Source organism: Sciurus carolinensis, chromosome 7 (genome assembly GCF_902686445.1).
Source record: "Sciurus carolinensis chromosome 7, mSciCar1.2, whole genome shotgun sequence".
Taxonomy (NCBI): domain Eukaryota; kingdom Metazoa; phylum Chordata; class Mammalia; order Rodentia; family Sciuridae; genus Sciurus; species Sciurus carolinensis.
In genome coordinates, this window is record NC_062219.1 from 122,645,048 (window position 1) to 122,660,674 (window position 15,627).

General features: G+C 52.7%; 1 protein-coding gene across 1 annotated transcript; it reads left to right on the plus strand.

Annotated features, from left to right (window-relative positions):
* The first annotated feature begins 233 nt into the window (after nt 1-233).
* Ehmt2 (euchromatic histone lysine methyltransferase 2) lies at nt 234-15,423 on the plus strand. The gene is given in 30 exon segments (XM_047559356.1): nt 234-285; nt 932-998; nt 1,091-1,297; nt 1,394-1,647; nt 3,815-3,835; nt 3,837-3,900; nt 3,994-4,034; nt 4,300-4,315; nt 4,318-4,454; nt 6,072-6,209; nt 6,300-6,414; nt 6,578-6,679; nt 6,888-7,036; nt 7,129-7,272; nt 7,356-7,591; nt 7,671-7,853; nt 7,951-8,033; nt 8,471-8,577; nt 8,676-8,798; nt 8,893-8,994; nt 9,892-9,996; nt 10,124-10,278; nt 10,371-10,538; nt 11,193-11,337; nt 11,689-11,766; nt 12,117-12,232; nt 12,353-12,439; nt 13,808-13,886; nt 14,053-14,228; nt 14,931-15,423. Coding segments are annotated over 30 exon segments (3,621 nt in total). The 5' UTR covers nt 234-243; the 3' UTR covers nt 15,112-15,423.
* Nucleotides 15,424-15,627: the final 204 nt, after the last annotated feature.

A 15,627-nucleotide genomic window follows, 5' to 3' on the forward strand; every position in this document is an offset into this window, starting at 1 on the left:
AGCCACACCTGGATCCAGGCTTGCCTCACCCTTAGTTCTCTGCAGAGCTGAGGCTGGGAAAGACAGGAATTCGGACCCGCAGTCCCCAGTTTAAGACAGCCACTGCCATCTCCGAGGCCGCTCTCAGGGGAAAATAGCCAGAATGCTCGTAGCGGCTCCTTTAAGGCTCCTCCTTGCCCCCCCTCCCTCGCCCACGTGACCCGGGGCGGCCGCGCGCCGGCTCGGCCCCCCGCGCAAGCGGCGATGGCGGCGGCGGCGGGAGCTGCAGCGGCGGCGGCCGCCGAGGTGCGGAAGGGGAGGGGGAGAGGCGGGTGCATGCCCGCGCGCGCGCCCGGGGGAAGCGCGCGCCCGTGCAATGCTCCGGGGGTGCAACGGGGCCGGGGGGCCCGGGCGGGACTTGCAGCAATCCAGGGGGCCAACACCGGGGGCGGATGAGGGGACCAGGGGGGGGGGGGGGGGGGGGAGTGGGCACGGAGGCGCGTGTGCAGCCTCCGGCTGCCCCTGAGTGGGCGGCGGGCGCTGGGGCCCCAGGAGCACGCGCGAGGGGCACAAGGGGCCGTCCACCGGGCTGGGGGGCAGCGGGCGCTGGAGGGGTTGGTGCCCGGGTCCCCGCGGCCTGGGGGACAAAGGGGGAGCGGCGCGTGCAGCCGGGAGGAGGGGGCGGGGCCGGGGCGCTGAGGCCCCGCCCCCTCCCCCTCCTCTCCTCTCGGCCCCTGAGATGCGGGGTCTACCGAGAGGGCGGGGGCTGATGCGGGCCCGGGGGAGGGGTCGTGCGGCCCCTCCGGGCAGCCGGGGCCGAGGAAGGGGGGGGGCCCATAGAGGAAGAGGTAGGCCCCGGAGCCTACTCTCTCTTCCCAGGGCCCAAGCGTCCTGGGCCCCCCAACTCCCTACCGGGCTGACCAACCCCCCTATCCCTTGTCTCCCCTCCCAGGGGGAGGCCCCCGCTGAGATGGGGGCACTACTGCTGGAGAAGGAGCCCAGAGGAGCCACCGAGAGAGGTGAGTGCAGCAGAAAAGGGCCCAATTAGACCTTCACCTCACTGACACAGGATCCGTAGTCCTCAGCCCTGAACTTTTTCTCTTCCCTACAGTTCATGGCTCTTTGGGGGACACCCCTCATAGTGAGGACACCCTGCCCAAGGCCAACCCCGACTCCCTGGAGCCTGCTGGCCCCTCATCTCCGGCCTCTGTCACTGTTACTGTTGGTGATGAGGGGGCTGACACCCCTGTAGGAGCCACACCACTCATTGGGGATGAACCCGAGAATCTGGAGGGAGATGGGGGCCGAATCCTGCTGGGTGAGAGGCGGGGAAGTCAGGGGGTGAGGGTGGGGTTCTCTGACTCTGCCTGCCTTCTTAACTTGCCACTGCCTACCTCCCTGTCTCTTTTTCTAGGCCATGCCACAAAATCATTCCCCTCATCCCCCAGCAAGGGGGGTTCCTGTCCGAGTCGGGCCAAAATGTCAATGACAGGGGCAGGGAAATCACCGCCATCAGTCCAGAGTTTGGCTATGAGGCTGCTAAGTATGCCAGGGGCCCAGGGAACTGCAGCAGCAGGGCCTGAACCCCCTCCAACCACCATTAGCCCAGAGGGACAGCCCAAGGTACACAGAGCCAGGAAAACCATGTCCAAACCAGGAAACGGACAGGTAAGGATGAGGGAGTGGGAGGGAATGAAATTCTCCGTGGTAAAGCCGAGTGTTCTGTTTTCTTTAAATACATTTTAGCTTTAGGCCTCTTCAGGTTTTCACAGACTTACCAAAGGACTGTTATGTGTTAAATATTAGGCTGAGCTGGGCTTAATCTGTAGACAAACAGACTAATTCTTTCTTCCTAAAGTTTACGTTCTTGGGGGAGGGGTGGTAAGAATAGAAGAGAGAGACATGTTGAAGAGTTACTTATTTAGTTAATGTCCTAATTACTCTTAAAGGAATTTCCAACCACTCTACCTTTCTACCTGAAAGCAAGTCCTAAGGGAGATTTTTCATCCCTTGTTTGAACCCCCATCCTGCCCCCGCTCCCCCCACCCCACACACACACATGCACATGCTCTGTTTATAAAGTTTGTACTGGGACTCCAGCCTTTGAAGGAGATGAGGGCCACAGAAATGTCAGAAGAGGAAAGTGGAAAAGGCCCCCAAATCCCAGAAGGTTTACAACAAGGTGGGGTTTGTTTTTGTTCTGTTTTGTTTTCTATTTTCTATCCAGGAGTGGGGGTTTGGTCTTGTTTGTTTTGTTTTGTTTTTGTGGTACTAGAGATTAAACCCCGGGGCATTCTACCTCTGAGCTATATCCCTATCCATTTTAAAATTTTGAGACAGGTTTGCTAAATTGCCCAGGCTGGCCTCAAACTTGTGATCCTCCTGCCTCTGCCTCCTGAGTAGTTGTGATTATAGACATGTTCCCCATGCCTGACTAGGACAAGGTTTTAAGGGTTCCTGGTATCTCCGTGTTCTGGGAGTGGTTTAAGTAGCCTTGGTTAAGGATTTTTTTTTTTCTTTTTTGTGGTAGGATCATATACATAAAACTTACCTTCTAAACCTTTTTTTTTTTTTTTTTTTTTTGGGTGCTGGGGATCGAACCCAGGGCCTTGTGCTTACAAGGCAAGCACTCTACCGACTGAGCTATCTCCCCAGCCCCCTAAACCACTTTTAAGTGGACAGTTTAGTGGTATTAATATTAATAATTTGCAATCATCAACCTTCATAACCCTTTTTCTTATAAAGATTAAAACTCCATATCCTTTAAATAATAACTCCCCATTCCCTCCTTCCCCAACCCTTGGCAACTACCACTCTTTCTAAGAGTGCCATTACTCTTACCTTATATATGTGCACTTATGTATATTCAGTATTTGTCTCTTTGTGACTGACTCATTTCATTTAGCATAACATTCTCAAGATTCCTCCATGTCGTAGCATAGATTAGAATTTCCTTTCTTTCTAAGACTGAATAATATTCCACTGTATGTATATGTTATCCCTCGATTTCCCAGTGGGGGTTGATTCCAGGCTCCCTTGTTGATGTAAAAATTCATGAACGTGTAGGTCCTTTACATAAGATAATTTAGTGTTTGCATCTAAGGTACACACATCTTCCTTTAAGTCAGCTCTAGGTTATCTTTAATACGACTTAAGTGCTGTGTAAATAGCTCTTATGCTGTAGTGTTTAGGGAATAATGACAAAAAAAGTACTGCATGTTTAGTACAGGCAAAATTTTTTTTAAATATTTTGTTCCACCTATGTAGACACCTGAGGCCAGCATGGTGGTGCACATCTGAGGCTGAGGCAGGAGGATCTTGAGTTCAAAGCCAGCCTCAGCAACAGTGAAGCACTAAGCAACTCAGTGAGACCCTGTCTCTAAATAAATAAAATACAAAATGGGGCTGGGGTTGTGGTTCAGTGGTTGAGTACCCTTGAGTTCAATCCCCAGTACACATGCACAAAAAGAATGGACACTTGAGTTGCTTTCACATTTTAGTTGTTGTAAATGTAGGTGTGCAGGGCTGGGGTTATGGCTCAGTGGCAGCGCACTCGCCTAGTATGTGCGAGGCACTGGGTTTGATCCTCAGCACCACAAAAAATAAATAAATAAATAAAGGTAGATATAGGTGTGCAAAGACTTTTTAATCTCCTGAGTTTGTGTTTTCATACAACTCCTGGGAAACAGCAGTTCTTCTTATTACCACTTAACTGGTTTTGGGGGCTTAATTTTGGAAGTATGGTTCACTGTGTCCCCCTGAACTTGGACTCCAGGCTAACCCAGGCAGCATTGCAGGTTCACTCCAATCCTAAGTCTGTGCCCTCTTGCCCCAGCCCCCGGTCCCTGAGAAGCGGCCCCCCTGAAGTGCAGCATTTTCGTATGAGTGATGACGTGCACTCGCTGGGGAAGGTGACTTCAGGTCAGTACGCTCCCTGACCGCCCCCACCTCCCAGATTTGATGTGGCCCATTCTTGGGATATAGAGTACAGGTTTCATTCTTCTCTCAATACAGATGTGGCTAAAAGGAGGAAGCTGAACTCTGGAAGTGGCTTGGTGAGCTAGAGGAAGGGAACAGGGCCTCTCCATAGGGCCTTTCCCTCCAGGGGAGCTGTTCCAGGGGAGCCTAACCTAACTGGGGCTGTGTCCTGTCCTCGCGGGAAATGGGGGTGGAGGTTGGGGGTGTAGCTCAGTGGTAGAGCACTTGCCTAGCACAAGGCCCTGTGTTCAGTCCCCAGCACCACAAAAAAATGGGGGTAAAACAGAAATGGGGGGTTGATGGGAAATGCCTGTAGCCTCAAGTTCTCTGATCTTTTTCTAGTCAGAGGAATTGGGTTCTGCCGGAGTTCAGGAGAAGTGACCCTGGAGAAGGGGAACTCCAGGTCCCTGGAAGAGTGGGAGACAGTGGTAGGCGACGACTTCAGTCTCTACTATGATTCCTACTCTGTGGATGAGCGTGTAGACTCTGACAGCAAGGTGAGCCATAGCAGCCTGCCCTCTCCAGCCAGGGAATCCCCTGGTCGGGGCTGCCTCTCCACTCCTTCCTGTTCCCCCTGCTCTTTCTTTTCTTTTTATCTTCTCAACACCTGCTAATCCACCGCCCCATGCTCTCTTCCTGTATTTCCAGTGTATTCCTCCATCCCATTTCATCCCTTGCCCCCTCCACTGAGGTGTCCCCCATCCTGTACTTCAGTTTTAGCATCTCATTTTGTGGTTTGTTCTTTGTTTACTTATTCTCTTGCTCTTTGTTCAGTGTTATCTCACATGTTTACGTGTGGTTTTGCTTTTTATTTAACATTTCTTCACGGAAACTTTAAAGTATATACACAGTGGAGATTAGGGAACCCCCTAATCTCTGTCAACGCACAACTGCTCATCTTTACCTTTCCCAGTACACAAACTGGCTGGGTTATTTCAAAGTAAGTCTCAGCATTGCGTTGTTTAATGCAAAAATGTTTCCACATGTATCTCTAAGTATAGGGTCTCCTTTTATTTTTTAACATCACATTACAATTTTCACACCCCAAAAAACTTAGTAGTATTCCTTAATACCATCAGACGTCCTATCAGTTGTTTCGTAAGTGGGCTTTTGGTAACATCCAAATGCGGACCACATGTTGATTTGATTGATGTTTGTCTTAGGTGTCTTTTGATGTAGGTGTCCTCGTCTATTATTTACTTATTTATATTGGTACTGGGGATGCTTTACCACTCAGCTATATCCCCAGTTCTTTTTATTTTTTATTTTGAGACAGGGTCTCACCAAATTGCTTAAGGCCTCACTGAGTTGCTGAGACTGGCCTCAAACTTGGGAATCCTCCTGCCTTGGCCTCCTGAGTAGCTAGGATTATAGACATGTTCCACCACACCTGGCTGGGTTTTTTGTTTGTTTGTTTTGGGTTTTTGTTTTTTTTTTTTTTTTTTTTTTTTTTTGCCGTTTATTTGTTGAAACCAGTTCATTTGTCCAGCAGAATTCCCTTACACTTGAAGTGGCCTGGTATTTTGCGTGAACAGATTAAGTTGATGGTCTAGATGCATCATGATTGCACCTTTTTTTTTTTCTTGCAGGAAGACTTGACTGTGTGTGTAAATGTTTCCCTTTGCTTGTATTAGTGACATTAGCATTGACCAGCAGTTCAGGTGATATTAACCTGACCCCTTCATTATAGAGCACCTCATTAACTTTTCATCTAGTGTTTTTTAGCAGCTATTAGTAGTCTTATCTATTATAAACTTCCTAAAAACAGTATCACACTGTATTGTTTGATTCTTGGAATTCACTTTTATTTCCTATTACATTGCCAGAATTCACACACATTGTTGTATGCAAGTGTAGCACCCTTTTCCCTTCTGTCTAGTATTCCATATCCCCATATTTATCCAGTCCTTTCCCTCCTCTTCTGCCTGCATTGATCTTCTCCAAGGAGCCATCCTTGGGTAATGGCAGTGACAGTGGTGTTTTCTTTACCCCGCCTCATCATCTTGCATCCTGGGAGTTGGATATGTTCTGTTCTACCTCTGCCCAACTCTCCCCAGGGGAGGGCTATGGCCCAGAGGTCAGTGTTTACCCAGCCCCACTTTTCTCCCTCCCAGTCTGAAGTGGAAGCTCTGGCTGAACAACTGAGTGAAGAGGAGGAAGAGGAGGAGGAGGAGGAAGAAGAAGAGGAGGAGGAGGAGGAGGAAGAGGAAGAAGAAGAAGAAGATGAGGAATCAGGCAATCAGTCAGATAGGGTAAGAGAAGAAGTGATATGGAGGCCTGTGGGACCAGAGGAGCAGGGTGTGGGGTTGGGTCCAGAGCCCCTAACTCTCTCTCCTTCATAGAGTGGCTCCAGTGGCAGGCGCAAGGCCAAGAAGAAATGGCGGAAGGACAGCCCATGGGTGAAGCCATCTCGGAAACGGCGGAAGCGGGAGCCTCCACGGGCCAAGGAACCACGAGGTGAGGGGGCTCTTCTGCTTTGGGTCCCCTCCTCCAGCCCCCCTCCCGGCCCCAGAGAGCACGCACATACGTATACGCACACGCTCACGCATGTACACCTGCATGTACCCACACGTCCAGGCACTGTGAGCTCGCACTCTCACTCTCTCTGTCTCTGTGTCAGGAGTGAATGGTGTGGGCTCCTCAGGCCCCAGTGAGTACATGGAGGTCCCTCTGGGGTCCCTGGAGCTGCCCAGCGAGGGGACCCTCTCCCCCAACCACGCTGGTAATTGCCAATTGCCCGGACAAGGAGCCACTAGGGGGTGCCCACAGGGCTGGAGGGACGGGGAGGAGGGGGGCCCCTGCCAAGCGCTGGGGTATCCATGCCAGACTTTGGGGTTCTGCAAGGAGGGAGAGGTAGGGCGGGAATGAGAGAACCCTCTCAATAGGTGAGGGGCAGGGCCTCCCTCAGCTTCCTTTTTCCTCTGTCCAAGGGGTGTCCAATGACACATCTTCACTGGAGACAGAGCGGGGCTTTGAGGAGCTGCCCCTCTGCAGCTGTCGCATGGAAGCACCTAAGATTGACCGAATCAGTGAGAGAGCAGGGCACAAGTGCATGGCCACCGAGAGTGTGGATGGAGAGGTGGGCCTGTGGGCTGGTGGGAGAGGTCCCTGAAGATCCAGCAACAGACCCCAGACTCACCATCTGTTCTCACCCATCTTCACTACTCCCAGCTGTCTGGCTGCAATGCTGCCATCCTCAAGCGGGAGACCATGAGGCCATCCAGTCGTGTGGCACTAATGGTGCTCTGTGAGACCCACCGTGCCCGCATGGTCAAACACCACTGCTGCCCAGGCTGCGGCTACTTCTGTACGGCAGTAAGTGACCAGTGATGCAGACAGACCACCTGCCCCCTGGAAGAGGGCTCTCAGAGCCTGACTGTGTCTTCTGCCTGCCCTAGGGCACCTTCCTTGAATGTCACCCAGACTTCCGTGTGGCCCACCGCTTCCATAAGGCCTGTGTGTCCCAGCTCAATGGAATGGTCTTCTGTCCCCACTGTGGGGAGGATGCTTCTGAGGCCCAGGAGGTGACCATTCCCCGGGGTGATGGGGGAACTCCACCAGCTGGTACTGCAGCCCCGGCACCCCCACCCCTGGCCCAGGATGCCCCAGGGAGAGCTGATACTTCCCAGCCCAGGTACTGGCCTCCCTCTTCCCTCTGCCTATTCCCTACTCCATCCCTCCCACCCCTCAGACATCAGAACCTCTTCTCACAGTGCCCGGATGCGAGGGCACGGGGAGCCCCGACGTCCACCCTGTGATCCCCTGGCTGACACCATCGACAGCTCAGGGCCTTCCCTGACCCTGCCCAGTGGGGGCTGCCTCTCGGCAGTGGGACTACCACCAGGGCCAGGTCGTGAGGCCCTGGAGAAGGCTCTGGTCATCCAGGAATCAGAGAGGTGAGTGGGATCACCAGGGCTGAGGGCAGAGGAGCAGACGCTGCAGCTGATGTTGAATTCCGAGCAGCCTACCTTGTCCCCCTCCTTCTCCTGGCAGGCGGAAGAAGCTCCGATTCCACCCGCGGCAATTGTACCTGTCAGTGAAGCAGGGAGAGTTGCAGAAGGTGATCCTGATGCTGTGTGAGTGTGCCACTTGTTCACTCAGCAATCCTTTACCACCTTAAGCACCACCTTTATACCAGGCCCTGGGCTCGGGGCCAGGAGGACAGCCACAATACTCAGTCATTACCCTAAGGACTTACCATGGTGGGTGAAGGACCTTAACCCAAGACACTGGAGACATAGGTGCTGGGTACTCTTGCGTGTTTATACCTGTTAACTCAAAGCTTCCCAGCATTAAGGCACAGAAGCAGCGTACCTTAACCATTATGCAGCAATACTGAGGGGCAGGGCCAGCCTGACAGAACTCCTTGCTCTCTGCTAAGTGCCCTGATGGAGGCAAACATAGAATGCCCAGCAGGGGTCCCTAAGGAGCCTTCCTAGAGGAGGTGCCATCGCTCCCTAGCTTACTTAACACTTGTCCCTCCCTTTCCCTGTGTGGCATGCTCTCCATGCAGTGGACAACCTGGACCCCAACTTCCAGAGTGACCAGCAGAGCAAGCGCACACCCCTACACGCAGCTGCCCAGAAGGGCTCCGTGGAGATCTGCCATGTGTTGCTGCAGGTCAGCAGGGCCCGGCCCTCTGCCTCATTAACCAGGTCTTAGACCCCTTCCCCTGCCCAGCCCCTGCCTGGTGCCAGCCCTCCTGCCCCTCCTCGCAGGCTGGAGCCAACATCAATGCAGTGGACAAGCAGCAGCGGACACCACTGATGGAGGCTGTGGTGAACAACCACCTGGAGGTGGCACGCTACATGGTGCAGCGAGGTGGCTGTGTCTATAGCAAGGTGCAGCAGCTGGGAGTGGCCTCCAGGAGTCAGGGTTGGGCTCAGTGCTAGTCAGAGGACTCATCTGCCTCTATCTTCCCCATGTCTCCCTCAGGAGGAAGATGGCTCTACCTGCCTTCACCATGCAGCCAAAATTGGGAACTTAGAGATGGTCAGCCTGCTGCTTAGCACAGGACAGGTGGATGTCAATGCCCAGGTCAGTAGCCTGGGCTGCACACCCTCTCCAGCCTCTCTGGGTCCATCTCTCAACGTTCCAGCTTTGTCCAGGAAAAGCCCACTGAACTAGGCTGCTATGTCCTTTGATGTGGCCCATAGCCTTTGAGAACTCTTTGGCCTTTCAGCACATTTCTTGCCCAGACTCAACTTCTCTAAGAAACTCTGATTTCTTTAATGGGAAATATTTTGTAGTGATTACAATCTGTGTTCCTAGGGGTCTGTATTCTACTGAATTGTCACAACTTCTAAGACTTTGGAGTGGGCAGATCTAGGAAATAGTCTAGTTTGGGTGGGTAGTTTTTTGTTTATCAGATTGGGTTTTTTTGGGGTTTTTTTTGTTTTTTTTTTTGAGAGGGGGTTGCCCAGGGCCTAACCACTAAGCCACATCCCCAGCCCTTTTTGTAGTTTATTTAGAGACAGGGTCTTACTTGAGTTTTTGGACCCTAAGCTAAGTTGCTGAGACTGGCTTTGAACTCTCAATCCTCCTGCCTCAGTCTACCAAGCTACTGGGATTATATGCATGCACCACCATGCCCAACTGGAAATAGTGTATTTTAGAAGGAGAAAAATCACTTAATTCTCTGCAGCCTTCGGCAACAGGCACTGTTAATGCCATCTTATAGACAAGGAGACCCACACATGGTATGGGACTTGTTCTCCAAGCTTGTGGGTAGAGCCTAGATTCACAGACTGGCCCTTTAGTTTGTGTTTTTTTTTTTTTTTTTTTGGGTGCTGGGGTTCGAACCCAGGGCTTTGTGCTTACAAGGCAAGCACTCTACCGACTGAGCTATCTCCCCAGCCCCAGTTTGTGTTCTTGACCATGCACACTCTGGTGAGCAGGGCCAGTGGCCTGCTTCTCACTCCCTCCCACCCACAGGACAGTGGTGGGTGGACGCCTATCATCTGGGCTGCAGAACATAAGCACATTGACGTGATCCGCATGCTGCTGACACGAGGTGCTGATGTTACCCTCACTGACAATGTGAGTAAGAATTTAGTCAGGGTCAGGAGGTGGCGGGAGCAGGGACAACCTTAGGCCCCTGAGCAATATGGAGGCTGCGTTCAGGGATCCAGCTGCCTGTACCACATCTTTTCTTTAACTTCCATAGGAGGAAAACATCTGTCTGCACTGGGCCTCCTTTACTGGCAGTGCTGCCATTGCTGAGGTTCTCCTGAATGCTCGCTGTGACCTCCATGCTGTCAACTACCATGGTGACACACCCTTGCACATTGCAGCCCGGGAGAGCTACCACGATTGCGTACTGTGAGAACCCTGCCCACCCCAGGCCCCTTACACCCCTGTCCCACCTTCCAACAACTCGGACACCATGCATGGGCTCCCTTTCCCCTCCCCAGGTTGTTCCTGTCACGTGGAGCCAACCCTGAGCTGAGGAACAAGGAAGGGGACACAGCATGGGACCTGACCCCTGAGCGCTCTGACGTGTGGTTTGCCCTCCAGCTCAACCGCAAACTCCGACTTGGAGTGGGAAACCGAGCTATTCGCACTGAGAAGATCATCTGCCGGTGAGCCTTAAGTCTCTCTCTACCCTGAACAACCACTGTGCCCCCTCCCAGTCCCTAGTGCACCCTCATAACATCCCCCAAACCCTCCCTGTTCCCCATCAAGCCTCACATTTGCTTTAGTTTCTCTCCCATTAGACAAATACAGCAAATAAAAATAGAAAACATGCAGTTGGATTAGATGGGAGCTGGGCAACATCTGTAATCCAGGTAGCATACTTTTTTCTTAGCATGAGAATGTCCGATGCAGCTGGGTGTGGTGGCACACGCCTGTAATCTCAGCGGCTCAGGAGGTTGAGGCAGGAGGATCATGAGTTCAAAGCCAGCGTTAGCTCAGCAACTTAGTGAGGCCCTAAGCAACTCAGTGAGACACTGTCTCTAAATAAAATATAAAAAAGGTCTGGGGATGTGGCTCAGTGGTTAAGTGCCCTTTACAGTATTTGGGACAAAATTATGCTGAAGTGTTATTCCTATTAATCTGAAATTCTAGTTTAACTGGGTGTCTTGCATTGTATCTGTATTGTATCTGGCATCCTAACTCCCCTGATGAACCCCCAGAATCTCCCCTTTCCCATGCATAAAGAACCTCTCCAGCCCTCTTGCACCTTGGGGAGCTCCTCACCCCTGGCCCTAGCCCTGTCTCCCCCACTTCTGCAGGGATGTAGCTCGGGGCTATGAGAATGTGCCCATTCCCTGTGTCAATGGTGTGGATGGGGAACCCTGCCCTGAGGATTATAAGTACATCTCAGAGAACTGTGAGACATCCACCATGAATATTGACCGCAACATCACCCACCTGCAGGTGAATGGGAGCCCTGGGTCCACTTCAGAGCCACTGAGTACAGTTGGGCAAGTTGCAGGCCAACAAGGGCACCTGGCCAAGGGAGTGGGAGCTGAAAGGAGGCTTGGTATGGTGGTCCATGGGGAGGGGTCCTTTTCTAGGTCACATCAAGGTATCATATAAATAAGAGCTCATGGTGGCCTTGGGGACACCCCTATCTCTAATATCTTAATTTCCCCTCTCCCTGGGACCATCACCAACCACTGTCCTAAAACATGGGCCCCAGAGAAAGAACAAGGCTGTGGTGCAGGCAGCACTGGGAGCTGGGCCATGACTGATCTGGGGTTAAGCTGACCTATGCCTTCCACCCAGCACTGCACATGTGTGGACGACTGCTCCAGCTCCAACTGCCTGTGCGGTCAGCTCAGCATCCGCTGCTGGTATGACAAGGTACGTGCCCCTCACCTGGACACAGATGCTCAGCCACTGTTTCAGAGGAGCTGGCTCAGCACCAACCCCCTGAGACCGTGTTCCTCACCTATCCTCTGGGGGAAGTGACAGAGAGGGTAGGGCAAGGCTGGGGATTGCCGGGCCTCTGCCCGGGTATATGCAAATCAAGGGTGATGGCTGTGTTTCCTGATCTCGGATCTCAGCACTGCTGTGGCCACCCCCACACATTCTACCTTCCCTACCTCTCGGGTGAGGTCCACAGTGGGTTTTTCTGTGTAGTGGGGGTCTTGGGCAACTGAGAAGGGGCCCCATACAAAAACCACTGTCCTCGCCTTGGCTCTGCACCCCAGGATGGGCGGTTGCTCCAGGAATTTAACAAGATCGAGCCCCCCCTGATCTTCGAGTGTAACCAAGCCTGCTCCTGCTGGAGAAACTGCAAGAACCGAGTGGTGCAGAGCGGCATCAAGTAAGACCCCTACCCCCACAGCCCCCATCACCCTGTCTCACCTACACTCACTGCCCCATCTCCTCTCCTGGGGCTTTTCCAGGTCCCTACACCCAGTATCTCACTCTCTCCCACCCCTAGGGTACGACTGCAGCTCTACCGAACAGCCAAGATGGGCTGGGGGGTCCGCGCCTTGCAGACCATCCCTCAGGGGACCTTCATTTGCGAGTGAGTCAACTGGGGGTACCTTGGCACCTGCAGGGGCACAATCACCTCTGACTCCAAGCCTTCCTCTGCCCTCTTCCTGATGAATCACATCTCTTCTGCCCGCTCCAGCCAGCCATCTCTGACCTCTACCCTACAGCTGAGAACAGCCCGCCTCCACTCTGCCCACACTGCAGGGCCATCCTTCCCTACTGTCTTCTTTTCCCTTCCCACCTCAGTGTATTTCCAAACCTCACACACCTTCTCCCTATCCTGCTGCTGTATGTTCTTAAGACAATTTAATTAATCTCCCTGAGCCTTAATTTTCTTGTCTGTGAAATGGAAGTGATAATAGCTACCTGCCACCTCCTTAGGGACCTGTTTGTCTCCATGACTTCTTTCTCCGCTTTCTACCCACTGGCTCCCTATCCCCAGGCCCTCAAACTTACCTAGGTCTCCTTTGGCCTTTGGCCAGGTAGCAAAAGCCCGTGTTTGCCTATTCAAGGGATCATTGAGTTTCTCTCCATCTTGTCTTCTCTCAGCTTCTTAAGCAAATAGCCCCTTCCTCCTGGGCCTCAACTTCTCCACCATCTGCTCACTGCTTGTCCCTGCCAAAATCTGCCCTTGCCCTCACCTTCTGCTGCAGCTGCCTGGCAGTCGTTCTGCTGAACTCCTACCCCTACAGTATTTCTCAGTCCTCGTTCTGGCATCTGCCGATTCCTATTAGATTACCTGATCCCATGACACTGCCTTCACCTCTGCCCAGCCCATCCAAAGTTGCTCTCTACCAGTTCCTCTTTCTCCTGCTGTCCAAATGTGGCATTCTCACCCCTAAGCCACTCCCAGAGTTCCTCATTGCTCCTTCTCTTTCTGCAGCCCAGTCCTTCTTCTGTCACTCAGCCTTGCATCGCCCACCACCAGCCCTGTGGTTCTAGGACACAAACCTCCCAGCGTCTAAACCCCCTTAGCCCCAGGTTCTAGCCCTTTTTTTTCAACTCCCACCATTGCCTCTCCAGGGCTTCTGGGCTTTCCCTCCCACCTGCCAGTCCTGCCTATTGTTCCAGCTGTCCAGTAGGGACTCCAACTGGCAGGATTGTGTCCTGGGTTGTACCCTCACATGCCTGTGTCCCCCACTTCCTCCTCCTAACTCCCTCTCGAGAGCCTGGGACTGCCCACTGCCCCTCCCTGGTGATGTGCGCTCCACTCAGTGCCTGCTGTGCCTTGGGTCACCCACTGCAGCCCAACAGTGTTGATCTGTGAGGTCCAAAGATAGTGGTGGGGCAACTGAGGAATAAAGGAAGAGGATTCTGTGGGGTTGTAAGAAGAGACCTGCCTGCAGCTGTCTCCCAATACCCCTGCTCACCTTTAGAACCACTGTTTGCTATGCAACAGGTACGTTGGGGAACTGATCTCTGATGCTGAGGCTGATGTGAGAGAGGATGATTCTTATCTCTTCGATTTAGACAACAAGGTGGGCAGGCGGCCTCTCTGACACCCTGCTCCTAGTGGCTGGGTTTCTGGAGCCCCCTGGGAAGTCAGCAGGTGGAAATCTGGGGAGGAAGGACTGGGTGGTTAGTGCAGAGGGGATGACCAGGCAGGCAGGGTAGGGATGGATATGAAGTGATGTCTCTCCTCAGGATGGGGAAGTATATTGCATTGATGCCCGTTACTATGGCAACATCAGCCGCTTTATCAATCACCTGTGTGACCCCAACATCATCCCTGTCCGAGTCTTCATGCTGCACCAAGACCTGCGATTTCCGCGCATCGCTTTCTTCAGTTCCCGAGACATCCGGACTGGGGAGGAGCTAGGGTGAGGTGTCCCTGGGCTCTGCCAGGAATGTGGGGGAGTAGGCAGGCATTGAAGGGAGCTTCTCAGACTTCATCATACAAAGTGACCCCTGGAAGGCTTGCTTGTGATTTGTTTGGTTGGTACCAGAGATTGAACCCTGAACCTCTGAGGTACATCCAGCCTTTTTTTTTTTTTTTTTTTAAGTTGTCATTGGACCTTTATTTTACCTATAAATACACAGTGCTGAGAATAGAACCCAGTGCCTCACACATGCTAGGCAAGTGCTCTACCACTGAGCCACAACCCCAGCCCTTATTTTTTATTTCAAGACAGGGCCTCACTAAGTTGCTTAGGGCCTCACTAAATTGCTGAGGGTTCAAGGCTTTGGACTTGTGGTCCTCCTGCCTTAGCCTCCTGAGCTGCTGGGAGTACAGACATGCACCACCTTGCCTGGCACCAAAGGGCTTGTTAAAACTGTCCTGAGCATCAGCAAGATTCTAATTCACTAGATTTGGGAGGGGGCCCAGGAGCCTGCATTTCTAACCAGTTTGAGGTGATACTGAGACTGCAAGTCCATAGAACTTAAAAAGGTTTAGAATGTATCTGGGGAAGATGGGGCTGGAGACCTGGGTCCTTCCTGGGTAGTGGCATCCTCAAAGTCTTTAGGGTAAGGCTCTGGGTACCTGAGTCCAGGTTCTGTAAGCACCTATGCTCCTCTGACAGGTTTGATTATGGTGACCGCTTCTGGGACATCAAAAGCAAATATTTCACCTGCCAGTGTGGCTCTGAGAAGTGTAAGCACTCAGCTGAGGCCATCGCCCTGGAGCAGAGCCGCCTGGCCCGCCTGGACCCCCACCCTGAGCTGCTGCCCGAGCTTGGCTCCCTGCCCCCTGTCAACACCTGAAAATGGACCACACCCTTGTCTCTCCCCTGCCCCAGTGACCATCAGCTCAGCAGCTGCTTCTGCCACCTGCTGCTCACAGCCCAAGTGGCACTGCCACTTCCCTGCCCACTACCCTTCACACATTCCTCAACCAGAGTCCCCAGCCAGGCCCTGGAGGTCTGACGGCCCCTCTCCCAGAGCTGGTTCCTCCCTGGGAGCATGACTTCAGGACTGGCCACCCCCATTTCCCACCCTCAGCTGAAGTTTGATGAATTGAAATCTGGCCTCTATGCCAACTGGGTTTTTTTGTTCTCAATAAATGTTGGGTTTGGTAATAAACTGGGTGATTGTTGTGGGGAGCTATGGCACTCAGCTAGAAGGATCATGGGTCCAAGGGGCAAAGCAAGGTGAGAAGCAGACTGGAAGTGGGAGGGAAGGGTCCTGAAGGAACAACTGGCTTCTGGTCTAGTCAAGGGCTTAAAGGCAGTTCTTAACATTAAGTCTTTAGGAGGGTATGGGCTCAGGTATACCACAGTT